General features: G+C 53.0%; 3 protein-coding genes across 4 annotated transcripts; 2 read left to right on the top strand and 1 right to left on the bottom strand.

Annotated features, from left to right (window-relative positions):
• Positions 1 to 1,899: 1,899 nt before the first annotated feature.
• Positions 1,900 to 9,455, bottom strand: ADAMTS4 (ADAM metallopeptidase with thrombospondin type 1 motif 4; the record flags this gene model as incomplete). 2 transcript variants are annotated; one of them, XM_082657511.1, is made up of 9 exons in its annotated part: positions 1,900 to 2,823; positions 3,473 to 3,648; positions 4,575 to 4,750; positions 5,004 to 5,190; positions 5,298 to 5,584; positions 6,295 to 6,465; positions 7,017 to 7,149; positions 7,401 to 7,724; positions 8,832 to 9,455. In XM_082657511.1, the coding sequence occupies 9 exons, from the start codon at positions 9,453 to 9,455 to the stop codon at positions 2,442 to 2,444; spliced, it is 2,460 nt and encodes an 819-aa protein (XP_082513637.1). In that variant the 3' UTR covers positions 1,900 to 2,441. The 2 variants fall into 2 exon arrangements, with proteins under 2 accessions (XP_082513637.1, XP_082513636.1); XM_082657510.1 differs by having other exon boundaries at positions 2,454 to 2,984.
• Positions 9,456 to 13,214: 3,759 nt separating this feature from the next.
• NDUFS2 (NADH:ubiquinone oxidoreductase core subunit S2) lies at positions 13,215 to 22,737 on the top strand. Its single transcript, XM_082676554.1, has 14 exons — positions 13,215 to 13,329; positions 14,135 to 14,241; positions 17,377 to 17,567; positions 19,094 to 19,214; positions 19,393 to 19,505; positions 19,760 to 19,834; positions 20,005 to 20,082; positions 20,222 to 20,307; positions 20,512 to 20,631; positions 21,345 to 21,474; positions 21,754 to 21,849; positions 22,029 to 22,112; positions 22,256 to 22,313; positions 22,505 to 22,737. The coding sequence occupies exons 1-14, from the start codon at positions 13,235 to 13,237 to the stop codon at positions 22,540 to 22,542; spliced, it is 1,392 nt and encodes a 463-aa protein (XP_082532680.1). The 5' UTR covers positions 13,215 to 13,234; the 3' UTR covers positions 22,543 to 22,737.
• Positions 22,738 to 23,005: 268 nt separating this feature from the next.
• FCER1G (Fc epsilon receptor Ig) lies at positions 23,006 to 26,540 on the top strand. Its single transcript, XM_082677712.1, has 5 exons — positions 23,006 to 23,432; positions 25,287 to 25,378; positions 25,539 to 25,574; positions 26,008 to 26,028; positions 26,183 to 26,540. Exons 1-5 carry the CDS (start codon positions 23,120 to 23,122, stop codon positions 26,243 to 26,245), a joined length of 525 nt encoding a protein of 174 aa, XP_082533838.1. The 5' UTR covers positions 23,006 to 23,119; the 3' UTR covers positions 26,246 to 26,540.

The raw sequence follows: 26,540 nt of genomic DNA, 5'->3' as shown, positions 1-26,540 counted from the left end.
GTCAGAAGCTTACTCAGTGAGTAAAGGGCTTTCTCTTAAAATAATTTATATAAGTGATTTATTACCGTAGGCACTAAAGAAATGTAAGAAGGGCTACCGTGGTTACCTGTTCCTCAAGGTCCAGCCCAAGACTCACCCTCCTTAACCCTCATAGCCCATTAAGCCCAGGCATCAATCTCTACGGTTCAATTTGCCCTCATCATACAGTTCTTTGTACCATCCAATATTTCTCTTTGAAGAACCTTCCCCCAGATTGCAGTGAGCATCTTTATGTGTGTGTTGTTGGCGTTTGTACTTTACATCTACTTAGCACAGAACTCCGCTTATAGTACCATCAGCTCATAGTATTAAGGTCTGTCTATAAACATGTTATTGGTGGTCCAATTTTGCTAATCAGATGAAACAGTTGAAGATCGCTCTGGCCTTGTCCCACTCTCCTGTTTCTCCCTCCTCTAGCCTGGTTGGTAGGAGGACAGGAGGAAGGGCCTGGGCCCAAGCACAGCAGTGGGGGCCATGCATACGGAAGAAAGGAGGCCGAGCAGAGCAGGGGGCTGCCCTGTTCCCAGTGCTGCCAAGGGAGTAAATGCCATACTTGGTGGTACAAAGTCCAGGGCACCGTGTAAGGCGCTGCCTCGTACAGAAGTTGAGCAGCGAAGCCCAGCCCCAGTGAGCAGAGTGTACACAACTGCTACACCCTCCACGGCTTGCCTTAGTCCCCTAGTCCCAGCACTATATCCCGAGCAGTACTGGGCAGCCCAGCTAAGAGCTACTACGGCAGAGTGAAGCACCCCAGTTCCCCCATTTCCCCCTCTTCCACTCCCTCCTCAGGGTCTTCTTTACCTATAGCTCCTCCTTCACCTCCACATTCAGCCCCTCTCCAATCCCTAGCAGTCCTGCTACTACCAGTCAAGACTCTAAATTCTTGCAGGGTCCACCTGCCGCCCTTTCCCAACCCTGTTCCCTTAAGCAGAGTCACCTGCTCAGACGGAAAAGTAGAACTGATTTCCGCCACCACTGAACACCTGGCTCCCCCTCGCCTCAGCTCCCTCTCCATGCTTTTTTTTTTTTTTGCCCTCCAGACTATCCCCTACTCCTCTTATTAAATTCCATTCTAACATCACATCTTCAAAGAAGTCTGCTGGGTTTACACTGGTTGATTCTGGGGACCCTGTACCAGTCACTCAGTAGTCATAAGGATAACCTCTCACATGGGTGCATCCTTCACTATTTTCTCACACGGGTACAGCCTTCACTCTTTTGAAAATATTGTAACATTTGTTCAGAACAACCCTGTGGGAACAGGTATGTTTTAGCCCCATTACACACATGAGCAACCTAAGGCTAAGCATCTGTGACTTACCCACCACTACCAGCTAGGAAGATGCTGAACCCCAGCTGAGATTCAGACCCATCGGTTCCCGCTCCAGTGCTCTTTCTATAACAGCTTCCCCCAACGCCCTCAACTAGCACTCTCATTACCAAGCGCTTGTTTGTTTTGACGGCAGTGTTCTAGTTATCTTTCACATTCGTGTTCTTGTCAATTGTGCTTGTAGCTGAGTGTTTATTACGCCTCCATGTGGTTGGGAGCCTCCAGAGATCAGGGACAGAATTGTCCTTTCTCTGACAGTCCTTCAAAATCCAGGCTAGGGTTCTGCCAACCAAAGGAATTGGGCCTGGGGGACAAAGGCAGGCACCGCTGACGCAGATCCTTGCCACCCTCAAATGCATCGCGGACTCCATGGACAGTGGAGCCGAGGACGGTAAGGTGGTGATAATAATAACTGACGGCAGCTGACATTTGTTGGGCACTTACCAAGTGCTAGGCATGATGCTAGTTCTTTATTTACATTAATCCTTACAACAAATTTCCAAGGGAGGTATTATTATCGTCAAATGAGGAAACTAGTGTTCAGAGATGTGGAGCCAGGGTGCAACCCACATCTGTCTGACTCCAAAAGGAGCACATAAATAGCAGAATTCAATTTATATTTAAAAATATGATAATCCCTTACTCCCTGAAGGCCTATCCTACCCTTGACTCTTCCTCTCCCAGAAAAGAAAATTCAGGGAGAGGAAAGCTAGGCAGGAGGAACCTCACACACACACACACACACACACACACACACACACACAGAGATCACTTACACCTATCACCACCACCCTGGATTTCCTAGACAGGGTGAGGGCTACGAGGGCAGGGGGTCAGTTTCCCCAGGACCCTAGCCCTCATCCCCTTCCCTGGTGCTAAATAAAAGTGAATAAATACTAAATAAATACAACCGGGGTCTACCCTGCCTTCCCCCTCCCTCCTGTGACCAGCAGGGCAGAGGGGGCAGTTTAGATAGGGGACTATCTCCCAGCCCCTTCCATCCACCAGCCATCCAGGGCAGGAAACCCGGGCAGGGCCAGCCTGCTCGGTAAGGCAGAGAGGAGGGGCGGGCTCACCTCACAGCCCCTCCCCAACTGTGTCTCGGTGCGAGGCAGCTGCCGAGCCCCCTCATTCTCCCAGCCAAGTCCGAGGCCCCGGTGCCCAGAAAGGGCAGCCGGGACGGTGAGGTTATTTCCTGCCCGCCCAGGAGCGCCGCCGGAGGATCTCCAGAATCTGTGCCTTGCGGTGCACCCAGTCCTGGGGAGGGGGGCGTGGCATTGAAGGGGTTGGCCAGGGCACAAAGAAGCTGTAGCGGAGGCGTACGTTCTGGGGGTTGCCAGCCACCAGGACCTGCAGCGTCAAAGGCTGAGCCAGGGGCCCGTGGCCGGACAGTGTCTCCGAGGCTGCAGTGGCCCCGCTGTAGCGCAAGCTGACTGCCCCGGGCAGGACCACGTCTGTGGCGGAGGGTATCAGCGTGTATTCACCATTGAGGGCATAGGAGCCATCGGGGAGCTTCAGGGCCAGGTAGAGGCTCCGGACACCAGGGGTACCCTGCTGCCGGACCAGGATGTGGGTGGCCCCTGCGGGGATGGTGACCACATCGTTGTATCCGTACCTGTGTGCAAGGAGTAGAGGAGAACTCAGCATCTCCCTGAATCCTCTCAGCCTTTCTGAGCTGTGTTTGTCATGATCGTATAGAAGGTTGTCTCCCCAGACCTACGTGAGCTGTCCAGCCTAGATCTGAGCTACATGCAAATGTGCCCTCCTTCCTCCTCTCTGGGCCTTTACACCTGCTGCCCCCTTACTGAGGTGCCCATCTAAGCCCCGCCTCCTTGGTGCCTGTCCAATTCCTATTCTTCCTCCAGAAGGGAGGTCACCTCCTGGGAAGCCTTCCCTGATGCCCACAAGTGCCCTCACAGCAGCCCAGGCTGACACCTTTGAGCAGGTGGGACACTGCGCTGTAACTGTGAACTCGTCTGTCTCCACTACTAGACTGTATGTCAGCTCTTTGAAAGGAGAAGCAGTGTTGGGTTCACCTCTGTATCCCCAGGGCCCAGGACAGCGTCCAGGAAGGTGGGAGGAGGAAATAAATAGTGAACGAACCTGAACTTTCTGAAGGAGCCAGACTGCTTGCTGCAGCTAGAACCATCCCCACCGCACACCATGCACTTGTCAAATTTCTTTTTGGAGCCAATGACGCGGTCACAGCCGGCATGGATGCAGCGACCCTGGACACAGACTGAGGAGCTGTCTGGAGAACAGGGGGTCCCATCTACCACCTGAGGAGAAGAGAGGGAGTGATGAAAGGGTCTTCCTTAGTCAAAACGGGTTGGTAAGTCGAACAAGACCCATATCCCATCAGGGAGGGGATGCCAGAAAAGTTGGGTCAGGGAGGGGATGTGGATGGAGTGTGGAGGGAACCCCAGCCACTGTAAGGGATGATAATCATAAAAGCCACCATTTTCAGAGCACTCACTATGAATTAGGCACGGTGCTAAGTGCTAGATAAATCTCAAAACCACTATTTGAGGTTTGTAGAGATGGAACGCTGAGGTTTAGAAAGATTAGGAGCTTGCCCAAAGGTTACACAGCTGGCAAGCAGAGAAGCCAACACGGGAATTGCAGGTCTGAGTCCCAACCCCAAGCCCTAAATCTTGGTGGTACCGTCCCAGCTGGACACTAGAGGGCAGTCAACGCGCAGGCTTTCTCCCCAGAACAGGGGTGAAGGATGCAAACCTGCTAGGCTTGTTCTTTCTTCAGCCTCAACCCAGGGCCCTATCACAGAGTGGGGGTCCCGGGGACATTGCTGTCTCCAGGAGGCCTGTCCAGTGAGGGACTGGCCATCCATGAGCTCAATGAGGCCACCACTGTAATTTGCCAGAGGAGCCCATGGGAAGGGGGTCAGAGAAGGGCCCAAAAGTCCACACACTTCCATTCTCACAAAACGGAGCACTGGAAGAAGGGGGAGGGAGAGGGAAAGAAACCAAGGGAAATGGGACAGGCTAGAGCTGCCTGATTGGCAACTTATCCAGAGTCCAGGGCTAGTTTTCTAAATACCCCTGGCCAGAGAAGTCTGAGTGGGCCCCGGGCATGGCTGTGGGAACGCCAGCAGTAGTGCTGTTTGGGATCTCTGCCACCAGAAAGTAGAGGGCGGGTTGGGTAGTGTGTGAGCTTAGACGGGGCCCTGGGGCATCCTGGTTCTCACCCGTGGCTCCAGCACATAATAGTAGCCCAGTGCCCGGGCCTGGCAGGTGAGTTTGCACTGGTCCCGGGGCGCCACACCTGTGTAGCGAGGAACCCAGTCCATGGGCCCTGGGAAGTTCTTGAAGAGGTCAGTGCGGTGGTTGTAGGCAGCACACTGCTCTTCACGGAAGGTCAGTGCTGTAGGGTTAAAATGGACAGTCAGAGCCCCTCTCTCCTCACGCTGCCCCACCAGCCCCTCCACCGAGCCTCTCAGACCTCCAGACAGTACGGCAGCTCTCTCCCCCACAGACTACCTGTCACTTTCCTGAAGGGTAGAGTCACTCCCCCCAACAGCAGGGGCAGTCAACACCTCCTTGGTCCCTGAATTCAAGGGACAGTCCTTTCCGTCCTAGCCATCCCTCCCAAGGCTCCCATCCCCCCCACTCCTCACCTGAGCCAGTTGGGCAGTCCTGGGTATTGCAGGAACGAAAGCGGGTATGGCGGCCCTCACAGTACTTGCCACCATTCCGGGGGATGGGCCGTGTGCAGTCCCGGGAAGAGAACTGGACACCACCTCCACAGCTCCGAGAGCAGTCACCCCACGATCCCCAGGGGCCCCAGCCACCAGCCTGTGGGATCTGCAGAAGGACAGAATGGAAGAGTGGGATGAATACACTCTCTTGGGCTCAGGGCCACTCCCTCCTCCCCCAGGCCCTCTGCCCCTCCCCTGCCCTTGGGATCTCACATTGAAGTCCTGGAGCTGGTCCACATGGAGGCAGCGGCCACCCATACAGGCCTGTGCGGGCCCACAGGGGGTACCATCAGCCCAGGGTGAATGCTTGGTCTGGCACATGGAGTGGCCATTGAGATGGCCAGAGCACCAGAGGGCAGCACAGGGCGGCAGCAGCTGCGGACAATGGCGTGAGTCAGGCCCAAAGGTCAGCTGGCACTGGCGGTCAGCATCGTAGTCCTTGCCGGGGAAAGTCACAGGCAGATGCAGGGGAGCCTCTGGCTTGTCTAAGAGACAGTGCCCTGGGAAAAGAGGCAGGGGTATGACGTCACCAATAGGTTGAAGGGGTGCCAGCCTTGGGCTCCCCAGGGCCTGACAGATTCTAAGATCCAAATTCTAGGGCTGGAAGAAGCTTTAAGTAGCAGCTAAATGTATTCAATGCTTACTATGTGATGAACATCGGCTAGATGCTTGACCAACGGTATCGTGTTTAATCATGGCCAAAGCCTATGCGGTGGTTACCGTTATTATGCGTATCTTACAGATGGTAACTTACAGTCACACGTCTACACACATCTAAAGAACAGGATCAGAATAGGAACTCAAAGCACTAGATCTTCCCACCTATTCCAACCAGCTACAGAATTCTTGAGTCTGCTTCTCCTCAACAGCGCTGCCCAACCATAGTCACACTGCTAGGCACGCACACCTCAAGTGACAAGGCAGTCACCTCTTTCACAACTAGCCCCTTGCAGTGTTGGACAGCTGTGGCCCTTAGAAGGTCAGTTCTAATTCTATTGAGCCAAAACTTGCCTCCTGTAGCTGTGCTATTTATTTTGAGAGGAAGTGGGAACCACACAAAGGCAGCAGCATTTCTCACTCCATCCCACACTGCAGAGGAGGCACGTTGCAAGGAGTCAGTTTGGCCCATGTGAAATGCGGCAGAAGAGAAAGTACAGCGGGGGGCAGGAACTGGGTCCTGCACAGGGAAAGGGGAGGGCCATCTGCTTACCATAGCCATTGTCCAGGAAGTCAGTGATGAAGCGGGCACTGCAGGGGGACCAGGGCTCCTCGGGGTCCACGTGAGCCATCACAGGAGCCATGACATGGCGGGAGGTACTCCCAGGCCCATTCAGACCAACACATGGCTTTGAGTTGTCATGGAGCATGTTGAAGACATGGCCTGTGGGAGCAGAGGCCCTGTTAGGGTCCAAGGGTCTCATCCCTGTGCCCTCAGGGGGTTGCAGGCCCATCATAAGCCTGGTTGCAGGTATGGATGGTCAGATCCGTTCCCCGTCCCAACCTGCCCCCAATGTCTTTCTGGTGCTCCAAGGGCTTCTCAATATGTAGCCCCCCTTGCTCTGTCTCCCCTCTCCCCATGATACACTCAGGGCCCCTCCCTACCCACTTTTCCTTATAGCCTACATTCCCAACCCTGATTCCATCCACTCTATCACTGACTCTTGTGAATAATCTCTCTCAGTACTGTGCCACCTCCCCTCCAAACACAGTTCACAGTAGATTTCTACACACTATCTCATTTAATAGAAAACTCTAAATGCTTGTCTACATCCGGAGCAGAGAAGGGTAATGGCCCTGGACCTAGGCCTGGGGAAAAGGAAGAAACACCTTGTGACTTGCATTTGTACCCTGGTGAGCTCACTGTCCCCTCACCTCACCCCTGATAGCTCTCTCACTCATCACAGGTGCCCCACGACCCCACCCCTGACTTACCCAGTTCATGGGCAGCAGTGAAGGCTGACTGGAGCCCGTCATCCTCCACGATAGCACAGCTCCGAGCTGGGTCACACACAGTGCCCACATCAGCCATGCCTAGAGTGTCACAAGTAGAGACCCCACACAGGTCCTGTGGAGAGGGAGATCAGAGACAATACATGAGGAACCAAGATACCAGCATCCACTGAGCTGAGATCCAGATTAGTGGAGACCTGGGCACTGCGTATCCAGCACTGTCAGGGCGCAGACAGCACTGGCAGTGTGGCTGGGGCCAGGCACCATGTTGAACAACTCCAGGGGCACCATTGACATCACGGTCTGTGCAGTGGTGCTTCTTGGAGTTGTGCAGTGCATGGCCTGAGGTGCTGATCGGGGCCTCACCTGACGGGTAAACAGAATGGCCGTGTCAAAGTGGTCAGGGTCCGAGTCCTCGGGGGTGTTGAGTCCTCGCTGCCAGGCACAGAAGCTGCGCAGGGTCTGGGCGGCACTGGGCCCTACTTGGGGCCCTTCCTCACCTGGCCCCAGAATCACCAGCCGAGTCACCACCAAGCTGACAGGGTTGCGGATGCTTGGGTGCTTGAAGGTCTTGGCCGCCGCTGCCATGACCGTCAGCAGGTAGCGCTTTAGCCCAGCACCGTGAAACGCCGCCATCTTGTCATCTGCCACCACCAGGGTCTCCACAAATCTACTCACTGAAGCAAAGCGCTGGAGAGGAAAAAAGGGGAGGAGAATCCTGAAATAGCCTCCCAGACCCATGGATCGCTTCTCCCCTCCCTTACTTCCTGGGTCTGGAACTCAGCAGAGCCAGCTGGGCCACATACATCCCACGGGATTCCTGATGGGTCTCGGTGGGGCCTCCCCCCCAACTCCAAATCCCAGGGCTTTTGTGGTAACGCTGAGAAATCATCTGCTGGTTCTGAGAAGGGGAGGGGATGGGGATGCCACGTCCCAGGGCTATGTGGGCCCAAGAGGTGAAAAGCAGCTGGGACTGCCTCTGGGAGGGACTTTGGGGTCCCCCATGCCTGAGTGTGTCTGGGGCTGCAGGACTGGGGCTAGAGGGCTGGGCTGCAACGTGTCTTCCCTGTGTGGTTGGAGGAACAATTCAGTCAGCAGCTAGGGCCAGGGCCAGATTTCAGCGTGGCGGGTGTGGAGGGAGCGTCTGGTCTGGATTAAAGCTAGAGAGGGAGGGAGGAAGGACGGGAAGAAGGGGGGAGACTGGGAGTGGGAGGGAGGAAAGGATGGAGCCTCAGGCAGCCTTGCAGTCAGTCCACAATGTGGGAAGGGGACGGACCAGAAGGGGGTTCAGGATGCCTTTCCTCCCCGGTCCACTCCTGCCCTAGTTTGCAGTTTGCCAGAACAATTCTGAAGACAGCATCAGAAGCCAGAGGCCAGTCTCTTGGGCCTCAAACCTCACTCCTTTAGCTGGTGGTGAAAATCAAATTTGGGGCCCAGAAAAGAGTCAAGGCCAAGGGGCTATCAGGAGGGCCTCCTTGTTGGGGACTGTGCCAGTAGGATGCCATGGCCAGGCAGGGTCGGGGTGGAGAGAGAGAGCGGTCATTCCCAGCATAGCGTCTCTGACCCAACCCTGGGAACCCCCTTGGGATCAGCGGTCTGGCTAGGAGAAGGGTTGGGGCAGGGAAAAACCAGAGCCTTCCCAGGAAAGGAGGCCAGTGGAAAGAGAAAAGGCAGACAGAAGGGAGGGAAGCAGCAGGCTGGCCAGAAGTGGAAGTGGGTGGAGAGAAGGTGAATAGGGGTCAGTAGGACAGACATGGCAGGAGGACACTGCAGGACACAGACTCCAGGGCTGCCTACCTTGGCTCTTCGTGGGCTGGAACTGGGGCTCCCGGGAGGAGCCTGGACGTTGCAAATGGGGCCCTGGCCGCTGGCTGGACTCTTCCGGCGTAGGATGTGAGCCCCAGGCCCACCAGCAGAGTTAGGGGTGCCTCCTTCCAGGGGCTGGATGTGGAGTTCGGTCCCTCGATACTGCAGCACCCCTAACAGGGCTCCCCCATCCCAGTGCAGAGATGCCACCGACTCCGGATCTCCGTTGATGGTGCCAGTGAAGTAGGTGCCCGGCTCTGCCCCGCCCAGGAGCTCAGGCGCCCGGCCCAGGTATTGCACCGTCAGCCCCTCCACCCGCACGCCGGGGTCCTGCTCCAGCTCTAGTAGCAGCATCTCCCCAAAGGCTGGCAAGCGGTAGGACAGCCTGGCAGGGGTGCCCAAACCAGGCAGGACGCTGTCGTTGAGCTTCTCTGGAAACACGATCTCCTCCTCCCGGGGGAGGGGGCTGGCCGGCCAGGCTGAGGGCAGGAGGGAGGCCAGCAGCAGCAGAAGCAGCTCGGAGACGGGCACGCTGGGGAGCAGCAGGCGGGGTTGGATTCCCCACAGGCAGCACTCCGCCAAGCCCCTCCCGGGATGCGAGTCCGTCCGGGACATGGCACTGGTGCTGAAGCTGGGAGAGACTGAGGCCGTCTGGGCACCAAGTCCTCCCTGCCCTGGCTTTGGAAAACTCCTCTCTGCAGCCTCGGGGCTCGGACCCCAGCCAGGGTCAGAGGCAGAATTTTCAGAGGGTCTGGGGACCTTCAGAGGAGATGGAGAAAACTTGGCCCTTAGGCTTAGGAGAGGTGCCTTAGTGGTCTGGTTCCTCCAAACTCTCCTCCCACACCCTCCTCTCCTGGATCTTTGTTTCTCCCTGCCTGTGTCTTCTGCAGCTTCTCTGGCCTCTCCTTTTGCACTCCCTCAGACTCTGTCTGGCTTCGCTTCTGTGCCTGTCCTCTCTCTGCCTCCTTCCGCCGTGCCTTTGTTTCTTTCTCCTCCTCTCTCTCCCGTGTCTATGAGTCTGTGGGTCTCCCTGTGAGTTCTTCCCAGCCTTTCTCCGCGCCAGCTCTTTTAAGCATCCTGAGCCACTACGATTGGCTGAGCTATAAGCCATTCAGCCAGGAGCTCTGGTGGTAGGACTCAGATGGGTGTTTCATTGCTTCCCAAAAATCTAGTTTTTGTTTTCCTTTAAAAAAAAAAATGGGACTTGCCCAGGGGAGGGGAATCTCTAGCAGCCGGATGGATCATAGGCACTGGGCCAGCTGATGACATAGTCTTTTCCCAAACCCCACAGTCAGCTCTCAGCTGTCTCTTTCCCTTTTTGGTGGGACAGAGCCCCAGGAGGGGTAGGAAGTCAGGGAAAGGGCCTGGACCACACACGGAGAAGGGACCACGGTCCCAGGAGAATTCTAGCTCCCACTGTCTAACCTGGCACATCCTCCCTTTTCTCAGGGATCCCTCATGATGCCCTCTGCCCCTAGAGGCTGGTTTCCAGGGCCGAGGGAACTGAGTGAGCTGCCAGGGAAAGAGGGTGGGGAACAGGTAAGGAAGCATCAAGACGGCCGAACAAAGGAAGGAGGTGGCTTGACACTGCTCAGGATGGGACCAAGAAGCTGGAGAGGGTACAGGAGGCAGGGAGAAGGGGCAGGCAAGGAGACAGTGATCAGGGAGTGTACTGCCCAAAGGCAGGATGAGTCTGCTTAGAATGGGCACACGGAGCCGGCAGAGGACAAGGCAGGAGGGGTTAACGACTCTTCCTTCTACAGAAGGGAGCTCTAGGGTGGCACCTTCTCTCCCTCAGGATCCCCTTTCCTGAATTACCATTCCCCGCCCCCTCAGAAGCCCAGACAGCCATTCTGCCTCCAGCCTCCATTCCCCCCAGAACTCCCCCTCCCCACTTCCTGACTCCCCATTTCCCTGGCCCAGCTCCCAGTAGCTTCCCCCAGGCTCTTGGCCCTGCTCCTACCCACTCCCAACTGCCCTAAACCCTCCCCCAGCCTCAAGTCAGCCAGCCCCCAGCACAAGAAAGAAGTGCTCTCTCAGGAACCCAGAAGTACCCTATGTCAGTCCATCAGAGGGAATCCCCACCTGGTTCTTTTCAGCCCCACCTTTTCCTAAGAACCCAGTGGTTCCTGGAATATCTAGTAATCTTTTATTTCTCATTCCCCATGGGACAGGGAGAGGGTGGTTGTAGCACTGTGGGTACAGGAAAATTAGGGAACTGAGAGAAACAGGAACCCAGTGCCTGGGATGGAGAGAGTGCTTGGGGAGGAAGAGGTAATGTTAGGGCAAGGAAGCAGAATGATTTCCTTGGTTTGGGACTGGAGAGAACTCAGCAAAGAAGTCTTGGGGGTGGATTCTCAAGACAAGGAAGGAAAGGGCTCAGAAGTAGGGGCAATTTCTGCTCACCCCATGCTATGGCCACTCCTTTCCCCAGGATATCCCCAGGAAGGAGAGTACCGTCAGCACTTTCCTTTCCCAGAGGCAGACCACCTGCCCCTGCCCCCACTCCTCTATTCACTCTCGGCCTAGTCACCTCCTGTCCTCCACAACCCATCCGCCAGAATACTTCCTTTTCCCCTCCCTTCCTGCTCAGGTTGCAGATACCTGCCCTGGTGACCATCACTTCCTGTATCACCCACCCCCTTCGGACTGCAGGACCCACCTCTTGACCCACCACATGCCCTGACCCTGGTCCTAAGGGGAGGGGGTTGGTGCTGCAGGAGTCAGACAAAGGATGGGAGACCAGAAGGGGCAGGAGCAAGAGGAGCTGTCACCAGAGGACTCTTACTGCCCCTCTGCACCCGCATCTGAGACGAGGACAAAGGGGGCGAGTAAGCAGTGAGAGACAAAAGGCCTTAGAGTAACAGCAGCAGTGTGTGTGTGGGGAGCGTTGGCAGCCTGGAGAAGGCACAAAAGATGCAGTGTCCTAGGCAGCCCCCCAGGATCCCTCACCCTAGCTCCAGCTCAAGTTTCCCCTAGGGCCAAGCAGCCCGGAGTCCATCCTGTCTTCTCCTAGGCTGGATTAGGGCAAATAAACGCAGTCCCTACATCGTCCTCCCTCACTATCACCACATTCACTGTGTGTTTCAGCTATACCAGGAGAGGAGGCTCAGGGAGACGGTGGGGAATGAGGGGAGCAGGGAGGCACAGCCTCTGCCTGGCTCTGTGAGGACTGCCGAGCCCACCCAGGTGTCCCAGTCAGTTCCCCCAGTCAGGGATATGGCCCCACCCTTTGGTACAGTTCCCATTAGGTCAACTCCCAGGCTAGAAGTCTGGCTTTCCCCTCTTTCTTTGCAGCTAAGAATTCCCTGTCTCTGCCACTCTCCTGGTCTGTCTGCCCCACCCTGCTGTCCTGCTGGTGAGCTGTGGCCCAGGCACCCTGTCTGGAGGAGATCTGGGGAAGGCCTCTTTCCAGGCCCCAAGTGGGAGGGATGTGCAAAGTTAACGGGTGGCCCAGCTGGAGCTGGGCTTGGAGGCAGAGAGAACAGCAACTAGCTCCAAGGCTGGAACTCCTCTTTGTCTCCTCCACACAGGATTAGGATCAGACTCCTGATGGTGCTACAGTTCTATGCCGTTGGCCAGTACAGAGGCCGGGTCAGAAAGATATGAGGTGAAACAGACTGACCCAGGGTGGAAGTGGGGTGCGAGGCATCGCTAAGGGCACTTCCTGGGTCTGTAATTCTGTGGGCTCTGGAAGCCTGGCAGATATAAGGGTCACCCATAGGGGACCTCTTATCCTCATGAGGTGGCTCCTACACACCGCAGCAGCCCGTTCCAATGCTGGTGGCCTTCGCATCCTACTCTTCTTTCATTTTACTTTGACAGGAGCTCTCAGACCCGCCCAGCCCCACTTGGGCCCCTTTTCCCTAACCCATTTAGGCCGTCTGGAAATTAGCTAGCTCTCCCGGCTCCGAATCTTTTGGATTCGGGGATAAGGAGGTAATTGGCAAAGCCCGGGTCTACCCCAAGAAGGGCAGGGCTCAGACACAACCAGAGAGCAGGGCTACAGCAGCGGTGAGCTCACGCGAGGAGTGGGGAAGGGCCCCCATGTGAGTGTCCGCCTGGCTCCGGGCGGCAGGGCACTTTCTAAGGCGCGCAGGCAGCTCGGCAATGGTGCACGAGGGCGCCGCTGCCCGCAGCAGGAATTGCAAGTTTCTCCTGCTCAGCCCTAGAGGAGCCCACCAGGAGCGGTGGGAAGCAAGGGCCTCAACCTCCGGTACTTAAGCGAAAGTGAAGCCGGGGTGCAGAACCCGGATGTTGTCAGGTTCGCGCTCGGCGACCCCGCCAGCTTCCAAGAGGGCGGCTGAGTGGTGCCAATAGGCGAGAAGCCCACAGGAGGCGCGCAAGAGGCACTTCCGCCCGGTTCTCCTTCCCGCAGTCTGTGGCGGGGCAAGATGGCGACGCTCAGGGCTCTGTGCGGCCTCCGGGGCGTCGCGGCCCTGGTGCTGCGGCCCGGGGCTGGGGCCCGACTGCCGATTCAGCCCACCAGGTGAGACCAAGCGCAGCCCTCGATGCGCTGTCCCCAGGGCTAGGGTTTCTCGAGTCCGGGGACTCCACGGGCCCTGTGACCCCCCCTAGGAAAGAATGACCCAGGCCCGTGACCCCTCGTCCAGGCCTGCTCTATCGAGTTCCAGGATCCAGTGGTGCCTGCCTTGGCCGAGGGAGGAAAGAGGGTTTGAGCTCGATCTGCCAGAGGTGAAATCAGTTGGAGGGAGACTCCGCGCCTCAGTGTTAGTGATAATGTCACCCTCCCTTTATGTCCTGCTGCTTTTCCCAAACCCCTTCACGGGTGGGGCGCGACTGGTGAAAAGTCTCCTTAAACGCTGTGGAAGAAAAGGAGAGCAACCCCGATAGACTTAAAGGAGGAACATAAACCAAGAATCCCCGGGTTGGCCTCAGGGCATTGTTCTGGCCGTACTTGAGCAGAGCCAAGGAGCCAGCATGCCCCACCCCCCTTTCTTTTCTTACTCTTGGGTTGACCTTGAATAAACACCTTTTTGAGTTCATATTCACCAGGATGGGCATATGAATATGACCAGAATTTAAAGGAGCTGGGATCCCCGGCTCTGCATGTGTACGGGTGATAGGTGAAGTGATTTCAGGAATAAGTTGTTAGTAAGGATGGAACCTCTAGAGCTCCGGTTTGTTCTGCCAAAGCGATGCAACTCTGTGTCAGTGACTTGACATTGAAGAATCCAAGACACCCTTCCCTGGGCCCACCTGAAAGTGAATGGGAACAGAGGAACCAAGCACTGTTCAGGCCCTTTGTGTAGGATCTGTCATTACCTCCCCAGAGGTGCTCGGCAATGGCAGCCAGATGTGGAATGGGCAGAGCAGTTTGGGGGCGCTGTCATGTACCCCACCAAGGAAACAGCCCACTGGAAGCCTCCACCTTGGAATGGTGAGTGCCCAGTGCCACTGTCCCAACCTACACCCCTCCATGCCCCAAGCTGATTTCTAAGTGCTCTTGAGCTCTCCGTGTGAGGCAGATTTTAGCCGCCAACTCTTTTTGCTGCTTTAACCTTGCAACTCAACAAACGTGACTATAGTGATAATAGGAGGTATTTGTCAAGTAGAATATTCCAAGAGAAAAGAAAGAGAAGGTCCCAGTCAACCCTCGAGATCCCTACCAAATTTATATCTTTAGCTTCAGCTTTTTCCAGAGATTCAGTATATTTCTTTTCTTTTTTTTTTTAAATTTCATTTATTTATTTATTTTTGGCTGTGCTGGGTCTTTTCTGTGCGTGGGCTTTCTCTAGTTGCGGCGAGCGGGGGCCACTCTTCATCGCGGTGCGCGGGCCTCTCACTGTCACGGCCTCTCTTGTTGCGGAGCACAAGCTCCAGACGCGCAGGCTCAGTAGTTGCGGCTCACGGGCCTAGTCGCTCCGCGGCATGTGGGACCTTCCCAGACCAGGGCTCGAACCCGTGTCCCCTGCATTGGCAGGCAGACTCTCAACCACTGCGCCACCAGGGAAGCCCGATTCAGTATATTTCTATCTCCCTCTCTTGACAAGGTGGTTTTTCCCACTGGCACCCAAATGAAACCTTTCTGAATACGAAACCTTTTTCCCCCCCATCAAAACTAGCTCTTCCTTGTGACTTTTAATTTTTATTTTATTTTATTTATTTGCGGTACGCGGGCCTCTCACTGTTGTGGCCTCTCCCGTTGCGGAGCACAGGCTCCGGACGCGCAGGCTCAGCGGCCATGGCTCACGGGCCCAGCCGCTCCGCGGCATGTGGGATCTTCCCGGACCGGGGCACGAACCCATGTCCCCTGCATCGGCAGGCAGACTCTCAACCACTGCGCCACCAGGGAAGCCCGTGATTTTTAATTTTGATCAGTGACTCCCTCATTCTCCTAATCCCTCAGGATTGAAGATTTTTAGTCATTTTTGGCTCTTTTTTCTCTCTTGCCCTCCATGTCTATGTTCAATAACATGCAGATTCTTTAATAATGTTTCACATCTGGTCATTTCTCCCTTTGTTGTTTCGATTTATTTTGTATTAGATCTTGATTATTTCGGAAGTCTCTTTGACGGGTTATTGCGACTGATATAGTTTCCCTCCAGCTATCCTATACAGTGTCTATGCCTTTATCTTTCCCAAACATCATTTTAGCATGTCATTCATTCTTTTGATCGAAAACCTTCAAAGGAACTTCCAGTTAACCTTTCAAAAATTTAACAGTAACAACAGCTGAGTGCTTACCATGTGCTGAGTGTTTTTGTATGCATTATTTCACTTAGTTGTTACAACAGACCTATGAGAGTGATACTAATATTATCCCAATTTTGAGGAAATTGTGGTGTGGAGAGATTAAAAAGTGGTCGAGGACACAGGTGGATTTGTACGTGGGTCTGTCTGACTCCAAAGCCCATGGTGAAGAATTTTGGTTGCATAGGTAGACTCTGGTTTCAGATCTCAACTCTCCATTTACCAGTGAATAAAGTACCTACTTCATAGCGTTATTGTAAGCATTAAATGAGATACAAGTAACGTAAACCACGTAATGTAGTGATTGGCTCATGCTAAGTCCTTCCTAAGTGTTACTAATAATACTGATAATTGGGGCTCCCCTGGTGGTGCAGTGGTTAAGAATCTGCCTGCCAATGCAGAGGACACGGGTTCAAGCCCTGATCCGGGAAGATCCCACATGCCGCGGAGCAACTAAGCCCGTGAGCCACAACTACTGAGCCTGCGAGCCACAACTACTGAAGCCCGTGCGCCTAGAGTCCGTGCTCTGCAACAAGAGAAGCCACCGCAATGAGAGAAGCCCACGCACCGCAACAAAGAGTAGCCCCTGCTCGCCACAACTAGAGAAAGCCCGTGTGCACCAATGAAGACCCAGTGCAGCCCAAAATAAATAAATAAAATAAATAAATTTTAAATAAATAAATAATACTGATAATTGAACCACTACCCCCTACTGCCTGCCAACACTTAATCTGTCTCTTGGCAAACAAGAGTTCCATAGATATTTACTTTCTTGTTTCTGAGATTTGACATGTGTTCATTCCGTAGCATGGGATGCCTCTTCTCTCTACCTATTTGAATCATTCCCTGTGTTTAAGAACCAGCTCATATCTTGCCTCCACGAGGTCTTCACAGTGTTCCTTCCTTTCTTTAAATATTTAACGGCTAAGCAACTTACTTGGCAACTTGTAAATTTGACCTGTGTTACTAGTTTCTCACATGTACTTATCTCCCGAATTAAATTGTAAGCCTCTTGAGGGTAAAAACTGTCGATTAGTAATAGTAAGAATTAAGTATACATTTCCCAATTAGTTGTCCATTCAGCAGATACATCTGGAGAGCAGTGTATCTTCGTGGTTAAGAGTGTGGAGTCTGGAGCTGACCAGGCTGAGTTAAATCCTGACTCTGCCACTTACTGACTCTGCCAATTCATTTAGTCTTTCTGGCCTCAACTTCTCCAATGAGATGAGGATAATGATAGTATCAACTACTTATATGGTTGTTGAAATAATTAAATTAATTAAAATAAGTAAAGTGCTTAGAGTAGTGCCTGGCACATAATAAGGACTGTATAAGTGTTATCTATCATTATTAGTTTTTTTGTTTTTTTTTTTTCCTGGTACGCAGGCCTCTCACTGTCGTGGCCTGTCCCGTTGCGGAGCACAAGCTCCGGACGCGCAGGCTCAGCGGCCATGGCTCACGGGCCCAGCCGCTCCGTGGCATGTAGGATCTTCCCGGACTGGGGCACGAACCCACGTCCCCTGCATCGGCAGGCGGACTCTCAACCACTGCGCCACCAGGGAAGCCCCTCATTATTAGTTTTTTAAAGGTATCCTGAGAGACATGGAAAGAGTGAGGCTCATGGTCCCTCTCATCAGAAAGTTTAGTCTCCCTTCCCTTTTTCCCATCTAATGGTCTTCCTCCTGCTTATGATAAAGGTTAGGAAATCAGCACGGTATGGAATGGTGAGATGGAAAGTGTCCAGGGAGATATTAACTCCTTGCTGTCTTTTGGGGGTTCTCAAAGGAATTACCATTTGGCTCAACTATTTCCCACTTCTCAGATGAGGACCCTCCAAAGGACACGTTGGTGTCGAACCTGACCCTGAACTTTGGGCCCCAGCACCCAGCAGCCCATGGAGTCCTGCGGCTAGTGATGGAATTGAGTGGGGAGATGGTGCGCAAGTGTGACCCTCACATCGGGCTGCTGCACCGAGGCACGGAGAAGCTCATTGAATACAAGACCTATCTGCAGGTGTGGGGGGTGAACGAGGACCTGTTGCCAGGACCTGGGGATGCTTTAGCCTCGGACTTTGCCAGTTCACTCCCCAAAACCCCAGGGGAGGGGGGTGTTGAGAGGAGTAGCCCGTTGAGTTTATTAGGACAGTTTTGACTGGGAGGATGGAGGGATGTGGCAGGGGATGCTTGACTTGAATCATGTGGATTTGGTTTATCCAGCAGAAGTACTTTGGAGCTGGAGCTACACTCCTAGCTCTTCTCTGGCTGACTTTTGGCTGACCCCTTTATCCTTACTCTAGTGCCTCAGTTTCCCTGTTCTTGTGTCGTACTAGTACGTCAGAGCTGGTGTCCCTGGGGTCAGGGAAAGAGGAGAGAGACGTCAACTCCCCAGGTTTAACAGCTGATTCTTGTATCTTCCAGCGTTCTAAGTTTGTTTTCGAAATACTCAGTGAGTCAGAGTGACCGGGAGGGAGTTTGTAACAGAGTTTGCTGTTTTTAGGAGAACTCTGTGACCCAAATAATGAGGGTAGGGTCAGATTTGAAGAAACTGGATCTGGGATAGGGATCTGAAGTTTTTTTCTTACTATCATGAAGAAAGCTCTTGATAACAGAGGACGATGGAGTTAGGATTTAGAACCAGCTGACTAGAATGTGATTCCCCCAAAGAGTCCAGGCAATGATGGTTTCTGGTCCCAGAGTCCATGGAGTTAAACCCTGTAGCTTTATCCCACGTCACAGTGACATCAGGGCAAGAACTGGCTGTTCCAAGGAGAAACTTCTTAGCTCCGCCTCCTTCCTGGAAGCTGAAGCTGGTTCAGCATACAGCTAGGACTTAGCTTTCTTGGTATTCTGGGGAAGAACCATTTCTACCTGACTCTTCCTACAGAAACAAATCCCATTCTTCTTGGTGTTCTTAATTTCCTCCTGAGATTACCTTTCTCCTGCAGTATCTCAGAGAGGCGATCGTCTTTGACAGAGGCGTCACTTGGCCCAGAAGACTTGGTTGGCAGTGGTGTGCTGGAGCTAACTCAGTGGCTCACAAGAACACTGTTAAATTTTCAGGAATTTTGTGAGCCAGTTGTTAAACACAGCTGTTATTAAAAATCAGATTATACTAGCTTGTGATTTAATATATTAAAAATCAAGGTAAGAAGTATCAAAATCCATGCCTTCATTATTTTACTACATTTTTCTACGCTGTGCTCCTTAGGTAGTTACTTCCATTGTATCTGTATCGTGGAAATACTGTGTAATGGTGTGCTACTCGGCCCAGCGCTGTCTGTGGTCAGTTACATAATGTTGGTAGTTTAAAGTGGGACTTCGTAGGAGTATTTTCACCATGGAAATGGGCAAACATGACAAATCGGGGTCTCCCCACCTTCACCCCTTCAGTGTGTTTCACCCTGCCTTTCTGAGGCTCCTGAGATTGGGAAGGTTTATGTAGCACTGACCTCTGATGCCCACTGAGAGCAGTGCTTCTAGCAGCCAGACTGAGAGTTCCTTGGCCTGTTAGATGTGATCCTGATTCCTCCCTCTTCCCAGGCCCTTCCATACTTTGACCGGCTAGACTATGTGTCCATGATGTGTAACGAACAGGCCTATTCACTGGCTGTAGAGAAGTTGCTCAACATCCAACCTCCTCCTAGGGCACAGTGGATCCGAGGTATGCCCCATCCCCTTCTTCCTGTGGCCCACTGAGAGTACAGCATGGTGCCTCTGCCCCGCATCTTAGGAGTGCCGAACCGGAGCTTAGTAGGCAGACCCCAGGCTCTGCCCAGAGCTGCTCTGTCAGCCTGGATCCTTGGCTCCTATATCCTTCTCTTGTCTTCACCTCTCTACAGTGCTGTTTGGAGAAATCACTCGGCTTTTGAACCACATCATGGCTGTGACCACACATGCCCTGGACATTGGGGCCATGACCCCTTTCTTCTGGTTGTTTGAAGAAAGGGAGAAGGTATGAGAAGGAGGAAAGAATAGGAAAAGGGAAGGAGGTGCCAGAGGTAGAGAAGGTACGAAGGAGACGGGAGTAAAAGGAGAGAGAACATTTAGGGGGAGAAGGTACATTTAACCTGGGTTATATCTTGAGGAGCTCTGTGTCATGAGGGGTTGGTTGGGCACCAGAAGGCTGAGGGCGGGGGAGTAGACCATCGTGGTGTTGGACTTAGGGGCCCAGGACTTTGTCACTAATTCCCAGTGTGTCCTCTCAAGATGTTTGAGTTCTACGAGCGAGTGTCTGGGGCTCGGATGCATGCTGCCTATGTCCGGCCAGGAGGTGTGCACCAGGTGAGCAGGCTCCCCTGCCTCTCTTAAGGTCCAGTCCTTGCTTGTATCCTCTGTGGCCACTGGAGGGCAGCCCTGGCTGATGGAAGCGCTAACTCTGTATCCCTGAGGCAGGGCTGGCTCTCCTCAGTGGAGACCCTGCACTCACTATCGATTCTCCGTTTGTCTTCTAGGACCTACCCCTTGGGCTTATGGATGACATTTATGAGTTTTCTAAGAACTTCTCTCTTCGCATTGATGAGCTGGAGGAGGTAAGATAGGAGTCCGTGGGAAAAATCCCTCTTTTACCCCAAGAGGATCTGTGGGATTAATCCCCAATTATAAAGAAATACAGAGGTATTTGAAGAGTGTCATGAAGAGTGTTCACACACCAGCTCTCTTGCTCAACAGATGCTGACCAACAATAGGATCTGGCGGAATCGGACAGTCGACATTGGGGTTGTAACAGCAGAAGACGCACTTAACTATGGCTTTAGGTGTGAGGAATAAGACTTCTCTCCTCAGGGGCGGGTGGGTTCCAGCTTAATCTCTTGGCTTCAGGTGTGGCGCCTTCCTTGCCATGCTGTCTTTGTATCCCATGCCCAGAGCGTGCGGGAGGGAGAGGGGAGACTAGGGAAGAGAGCATGCCTCTTTTCTTGGTTTGTGGAAAGTGACCCTTGGTCCCATTGTACTCTCTACAGCGGGGTAATGCTCCGGGGCTCGGGCATCCAGTGGGACCTGCGGAAGACCCAGCCCTATGATGTTTATGACCAGGTGGAGTTTGATGTTCCTATTGGCTCTCGAGGGGACTGCTATGATAGGTGAGGCCCAGATCCCTTCTTAGCTCATTTTCCAGCTAGTTTCCCCTGTCTAACTTTTCTCTTCACTGCTTTCTTCTTTCTCATCCTTTCCAGTATCTATTGGAGCTCTTGTGTGTGTTAAACTAGGTTGCTCTTCAAAGTACTTGCACATACGGGACATTTTATTTTACCCTTACATTCTTCTTCTGTCTTAGATGGGACTAGTTGGGGCTGCATCTTATAGCTGAGAAAGCTGAAGCACAAAAGTTAGAGATTAGCCTGGGGTATGATTCTGTTAGTAGTGCTTGAGACTAGAATCCTCCTTATCCAGTGCTGTTTCCACTAGATTCTAAGCTTCAAATTCCATTCCTCTTCACTGACCCCAAGAAAAATTTGCTACTGTTTTCTTTTTGAGTCACTTTGACTCTCACCTGTTCTATACTCCAAAAAACGTTTAAGAGGGTAATTAAAGAGGGAACTACTACAGGACATGGTCTGAGAAAACTAGAAGAGGATTTGGTCTGAGAAAACTAGGAGAGGGCTCAGTGCTTGAATCAGAAGACTGTAGGTTTTCTATGGGTGGCCAGGCCAAGCAGAGATGCTGTACTAGGAGGAAAGGATGAGGAAAGTTACCTAGCACTGTTCAGTTCGGCCAAGGGCATCCATCCTCCCAGCCTCACATCTCATCCTCTGGCTGCTCTTCTCTTGATCTGAGTCTGTCTCATCTACTTCAGGTACCTGTGTCGGGTGGAGGAGATGCGCCAGTCCCTTCGAATCATCTTACAGTGTCTGAACAAGATGCCTCCCGGGGAGATCAAGGTTGACGATGCCAAAGTGTCTCCACCAAAACGAGCGGAGATGAAGGTTAGCTATAGGGGGAGGGAAAAGGGGGAAAGGGGGCAGCGGCTGGGGAGGAGGATCTTGGGATTAAATTCCTACTTTTCAGTTTTCCTTTTTCAAAGAATTCACTGTATAAGATTCTTAACCTCCCGTAGCCTCCTCTCTTTTTCTATACCTTCTGTGCCCATTGGCTTACATGTGGGATTTTAGACTCCCTGGGGATAGCATTATTTTCTGTGTGTGGGTACACCTGCCATACAGTTTGGGTCTGGCCTGTTGACGCTCCGTTTTTCCTCTCTCCAGACTTCTATGGAGTCACTGATTCATCACTTTAAGTTGTATACTGAGGGCTACCAAGTTCCTCCAGGTGCCACATACACTGCCATCGAGGCTCCTAAGGTGAGGCAAGAAGGGGAAGGAAAGGACAGTACGTGGAGTGGGTGACTGGCGATGGATGTTCAGATAAATGCTTGTTCATCAGTGAGAGAGAGGACGTGAGGGTGAATAGAGAGGTTTTTGTTGGCAGAGGAAAGGGTTCTTCCTGTTAATGGAGGCAGCCAACCTTCTTCCTTGGACAGGGAGAGTTTGGGGTGTACCTGGTGTCTGATGGCAGCAGCCGCCCTTATCGATGCAAGATCAAGGCTCCTGGTTTTGCCCACCTGGTAAGAACCAACCCCAGAGATTCTAACGCTAATACACAAAGCCAGTAATTAATGGCCTTGGTTGAGATTTTTATGCACTTTCACTCCTCCTCCTTCTACCCTGTTAATCTTGCCTAACACTATTGCTGTCTTAATCTCTGCAGGCTGGTTTGGACAAGATGTCTAAGGGACACATGTTGGCGGACGTCGTTGCCATCATAGGTACAAGGCCTGTTGTGTAGTAGAGGTGTTCTAGGCAAGGGAGTTTGAGACTCTGATTGGGGACAGAAACTGAACACTTCTGTTCAACATAGACTATGGGCATAGACTGAAATCCTCAGTTTCCTGAGCACAGTAATGAGTTCTAGATTCTTGGTAACATCACTTTTCTTCTCCTCCCCCTGACCTCCTAGGTACCCAAGATATTGTGTTTGGAGAAGTAGATCGGTGAGCACGGGAACAGCATTGGACCTCCCTACCTACCTGCTTCGTCTGCGGAGCCTGTCCATCGTTGGGAATGGGACTGTGTGTGTGTGTGTGTGTGTGTGTGTGTGTGTGTACACGTACATGAATGCTTAGCTGTCAGGCTTTCTGTGCATGTACTGGAAAAGGAGAAATTATAATAAATTAGCCGCCTTCTGGCCCCAAGCCCAAACTTGTGGGTATGTCTTTCTCAGTATCTTACTGTCTTTCAGTTTGATGGGAAACTCATGAGTGTTAACCCTGTACTTCTCTGTTAGACTCAGTGCTTAGCAGTTTTTCCTGTGCATCTCTGCCCCTTTTGTGACGCTTGTCCTTTCCACTTCTCCATTGCCCATTTCCTCTTTTTCCCTTACTTCCTCCCTGCCCAAACATTGCTGCCCACACCAATTGGTAAACTCCTCAAATGAAGACTGGGTACAGAGTTCCAGGGGGGAGAGAAAGGGGCTATCATGGGGTCTTAGGGAATTTTGAGGGGCAAGTTATCAGAGCTCTGTCTCTGAACAGGGCTAGAGTGAGATGGCGGGTTTAGATAGCCTTTCCCAAGCATGGGTGTTGCCTCTTTCCACGGTAGCAGGGGCTTGGTCACTGAAGGACGGAGACGTAGGAGACCAGATCTCCTAGCTCCCTTGGTTGGCCCTTCCGGGAGCCGCCCGGTCTCTAGTGCAGGAAGGGGAAGGGGCCAGAGCTCAGAGGAAGGCGTGGCAGGAAGGGGGCAACGCTGTGGTCAGGGAGCCGCTCGCAGAGCACAGCTGCACGGTGCCGTCAGAGCGTCGGATCCCCAGCTCGCGGCCCCTCAGCCCCTGCCCAAGATGTTTCCAGCAGTGATCTTGCTCTTAATCCTTTTGGTTGAACAAGCAGGTAAGAGGGTTTGGTGAGGGACAGTGAGCTGGGCTCCAGGGTTGGAATCAAGGGCATGTGTCTGAGGGCTGAGGCAGGGACAGACAGAGGGAGGCTGGCACTGGGAGGATGGGCACAGAGACCCTGCGGCTGGTCCTGCCCAGTCTCTGTCAGGGCGCAGGGCTTGTAGTTCCCTCCTTTCTTGTCCCCTTCTTACTTTTTCAGGACTGATACACACGTAAGTCTTCAGTTTGGCAGAGGAAGGGAGTGGGTGTATGACATGAAAAGCTGGTCTGGGGGAAAATTCTGTTTCTCATGATCAGCATTTTCTGTGGGTTGCCTTTGGTCTTCTCCATTGGGAGCTGACCTCTAGCTGGTTAAATAATATAAAGCCCCCTTCAGGAAGGCAGGGGCCTGTCCTTGTGTTTAGGAGTGAGGCAGGGGTAGTCAGATACGTGATTGCGGCTTCTGTGGGTCATCCCTAAGGCACAGTTGATGTGAGGGTGGGGGCAGCGTACAATGCCCAGTTCCAGAGAGCTAAACGTCAGCTGAGAAATGGAGGCAGAAATGGGAAGTCCTCTGCAGCTCTGAGGCTCCAGGCCTTCTCTAAACTCTCCTCGCTCTGTCTGGGTCGCCTGTGTTTTGAAGAGGGATAGTTACAGCTGGGGTTCGGGTAGGAAGAGGTTAGTGAAACTTAAGGGAAAATGGGGAAGTTGGATGGACTGGGATGGAGTTCCACCAGCCCAGCTGTGAAGATGGAAGGACTGAGTGAGCGGCCAGTCTGCTGCCATGGGATGAGGGAGCAGGGACACTGAGGCATAAGAGAGAGGGCACGAACCTGGAACGCAGAAAACCTGAATTTCAATTCCAGCTCTGGTACTTCACACTGTGACCCTAAATGAATTACTTAGCTTTTCTGAGCCTTGGTTTCGTCACCTACAAAATGGCGATGATGTTTCCGTCACGGGGTAGTTTTGAGACTTATGTAATACCGTGTGTGAAAGAGTGTCACAGAATAAAACGTACTTCACCCATATGTCACATGCCCATGAGCCCTCTGATAGGGGTCAGAGCAGATAGAGGCTGGAGCTCAGACTTTATTTGATTTTTTTCCTTGCACGAAACTTCCTCTCTCAGTGGCCCAGGGTGAGTAACAGGGCAGAGTACCCGGAGCCGGAATCCATACAGCTTGTGGTCATTCCCTTGAGCCTGGGCTAAGACACTCGCTCAGCCTTATGTGCAGAGCCATCGGTATCTATAAGGCCAAGGAAAGCAGGCACCTTGTTTTTACATATTTAAGTGTCTTAGTTGGATGGGGGGGGGGACAGAAAGCGATGTGGCTGAGGCTAGATGACCCATAATAGAGTGATTGCCTTCCCTCCTTTCCTCAGCTCACATCCTTCCTGTCCAGCCCTTAGCAACAGGTCACAGGACTTAGCAGAGACACCCCTGTGGTTTCTTTGCTGAAATTTGTCACTGCCTCCACTCACTTGACCCCCCTGGGCCGAGGTTTTGGTCTTGGCTCAGTGAACTCAAATGGGTCCCTTGAGGGCTGTGGAATGCTCAGTGGTGCCTGAGGAACCCACAGTGCTAAAAAGAGAGGGTTGGGGGCTGAGGGGGAAGCTCTCAACTCTCAGAACCTATAAGTTCCATCACAACAGAACAGTTCACACTTCCTGTCCTACCCCTAGCCTAGGGTGAGGAAGAAGAGGGAGAGGTGAGAGAAATAGGAATCTAGAGAGGAAGATGAAGTTTCTTCCCTGGGACGGTGCCCCTCCAAGTCCCGTCCTACCTCCAGAGCCCTTTCTTTCTCTCCTCTGAGCACCAGATCTTTCCTGCTGCCCCTGACCCCATGGGTACCCTCTGTCCCCTCAGCGGCCCTGGGAGAACCTCAGCTCTGCTATATCCTGGATGCGATCCTGTTTTTATATGGTATTATCCTCACCCTGCTCTACTGTCGACTCAAGGTAGGGCTGGGCAGCGTGGGATGAGGGCTGGAAGGAGAAGTGGGAGGGTGGTGGCAACATGGCTCCAAAGAGAGGGAATAAAAGGGGTTCCCCTACAACGTTTGGAGGTGGGGTTGGGCCACTAACTCCACCTTTACTGATGGCCTTTCCCCTACTCCAGCTGCAGGTGCGAAAGGCAGCTACAGCCAGCTATGAGGTATGGACCCTTCCTCAACTGGGTATCAACAATTTTTCAGTCTCTCAGCCCCTCTGGGGCTTTAGCCTTGGGATCTGCGGTCTCTGGGGGGCATGGGACTCAGGTGCTGATCTCTGTAAGCTTCAGAGGTCCCCCTCCTACCTCATCCTACCCACCCTGCCACCTAGCCAAATCACAAAATATTCAACAGGTGATGAGGAAGAGTCAAGTGTAGAGTGACAAGGCGTACGTGAGAGTGTTGTATGTTGTGTGTATATGTGTGTTGGTAGCCATATGGGCAAATGTGCATTCATGCCCCCGAGTACCCGTGGGAGTGCCCTCTAGCCCAAGGGGGCCAGCCACCCCTGGACAAATACCTCCTGGGGTAGGGAAGAAGATGCTGAGGGGCCCTGGAGATGTGGGTCTCTAATGCCTTGCCCTTTTACCTCTGCAGAAATCAGATGGCATTTACACGGTGAGTGAACCTGCCTCCCAACCCCAGTCCCAGGAAGTCAGCAGAAGAGGGTGGGCTTTTGAGTGAACTTTGGAAGGGGTAGGGCCTCTGGGGGTGGGTAGGAGGCCCTGTGATGGGCTCAAGCTCCTGACTGTCCTCTGACTTCCACCTCCAGGGCCTGAGCACCCGGAACCAGGAGACTTATGAGACCCTGAAGCATGAGAAACCGCCACAATAACTTTAGAACAGATGCCCTTGGTCGCTTCCTTCTTCCACTCTCCTCCCAGCCCTCGTAGCTGGCATCACATATGCCTCCCCGCCGTTAATGCCAGCTGACCCTATCCCTGTAATGACGCTATGCCCCCCATTAATAGACACCAGTGGTTCCTCCTCCCTGTCAAAGACCTCAGATGCTCTTCATTAATGTTTATATTCTAGTCTCACCTCTTTATGCCACCCTTCTCCGCTTCCCCGTCCCCAACTCCCACTAAACGATGGAAACGGAAGGCACTAACATCAATAAAGTTACCGCA

The sequence above is a fragment of the Grampus griseus genome, assembly GCF_964374135.1.
Source record: "Grampus griseus genome assembly, chromosome: 1".
NCBI lineage: Eukaryota > Metazoa > Chordata > Mammalia > Artiodactyla > Delphinidae > Grampus > Grampus griseus.
Note: the sequence above shows the minus strand (reverse complement) of the source record. Positions and strands in the feature narration are given on the sequence as shown.

Excerpts from the sequence above, each read along its gene's own strand:
- NDUFS2 (XM_082676554.1), top strand. The coding sequence starts at position 13,235 with ATGGCGACGCTCAGGGCTCTGTGCGGCCTCCGGGGCGTCGCGGCCCTG. Across the intron at positions 19,835-20,004 it reads GGCCAGGAGGTGTGCACCAG|GACCTACCCCTTGGGCTTAT; the intron begins GTGAGCAGGCTC and ends TTTGTCTTCTAG. Across the intron at positions 22,113-22,255 it reads CTCCTGGTTTTGCCCACCTG|GCTGGTTTGGACAAGATGTC; the intron begins GTAAGAACCAAC and ends TAATCTCTGCAG.
- FCER1G (XM_082677712.1), top strand. The coding sequence starts at position 23,120 with ATGGGTGTTGCCTCTTTCCACGGTAGCAGGGGCTTGGTCACTGAAGGA. Across the intron at positions 23,433-25,286 it reads CCTTTTGGTTGAACAAGCAG|CGGCCCTGGGAGAACCTCAG; the intron begins GTAAGAGGGTTT and ends CTGTCCCCTCAG. Across the intron at positions 26,029-26,182 it reads AATCAGATGGCATTTACACG|GGCCTGAGCACCCGGAACCA; the intron begins GTGAGTGAACCT and ends TTCCACCTCCAG.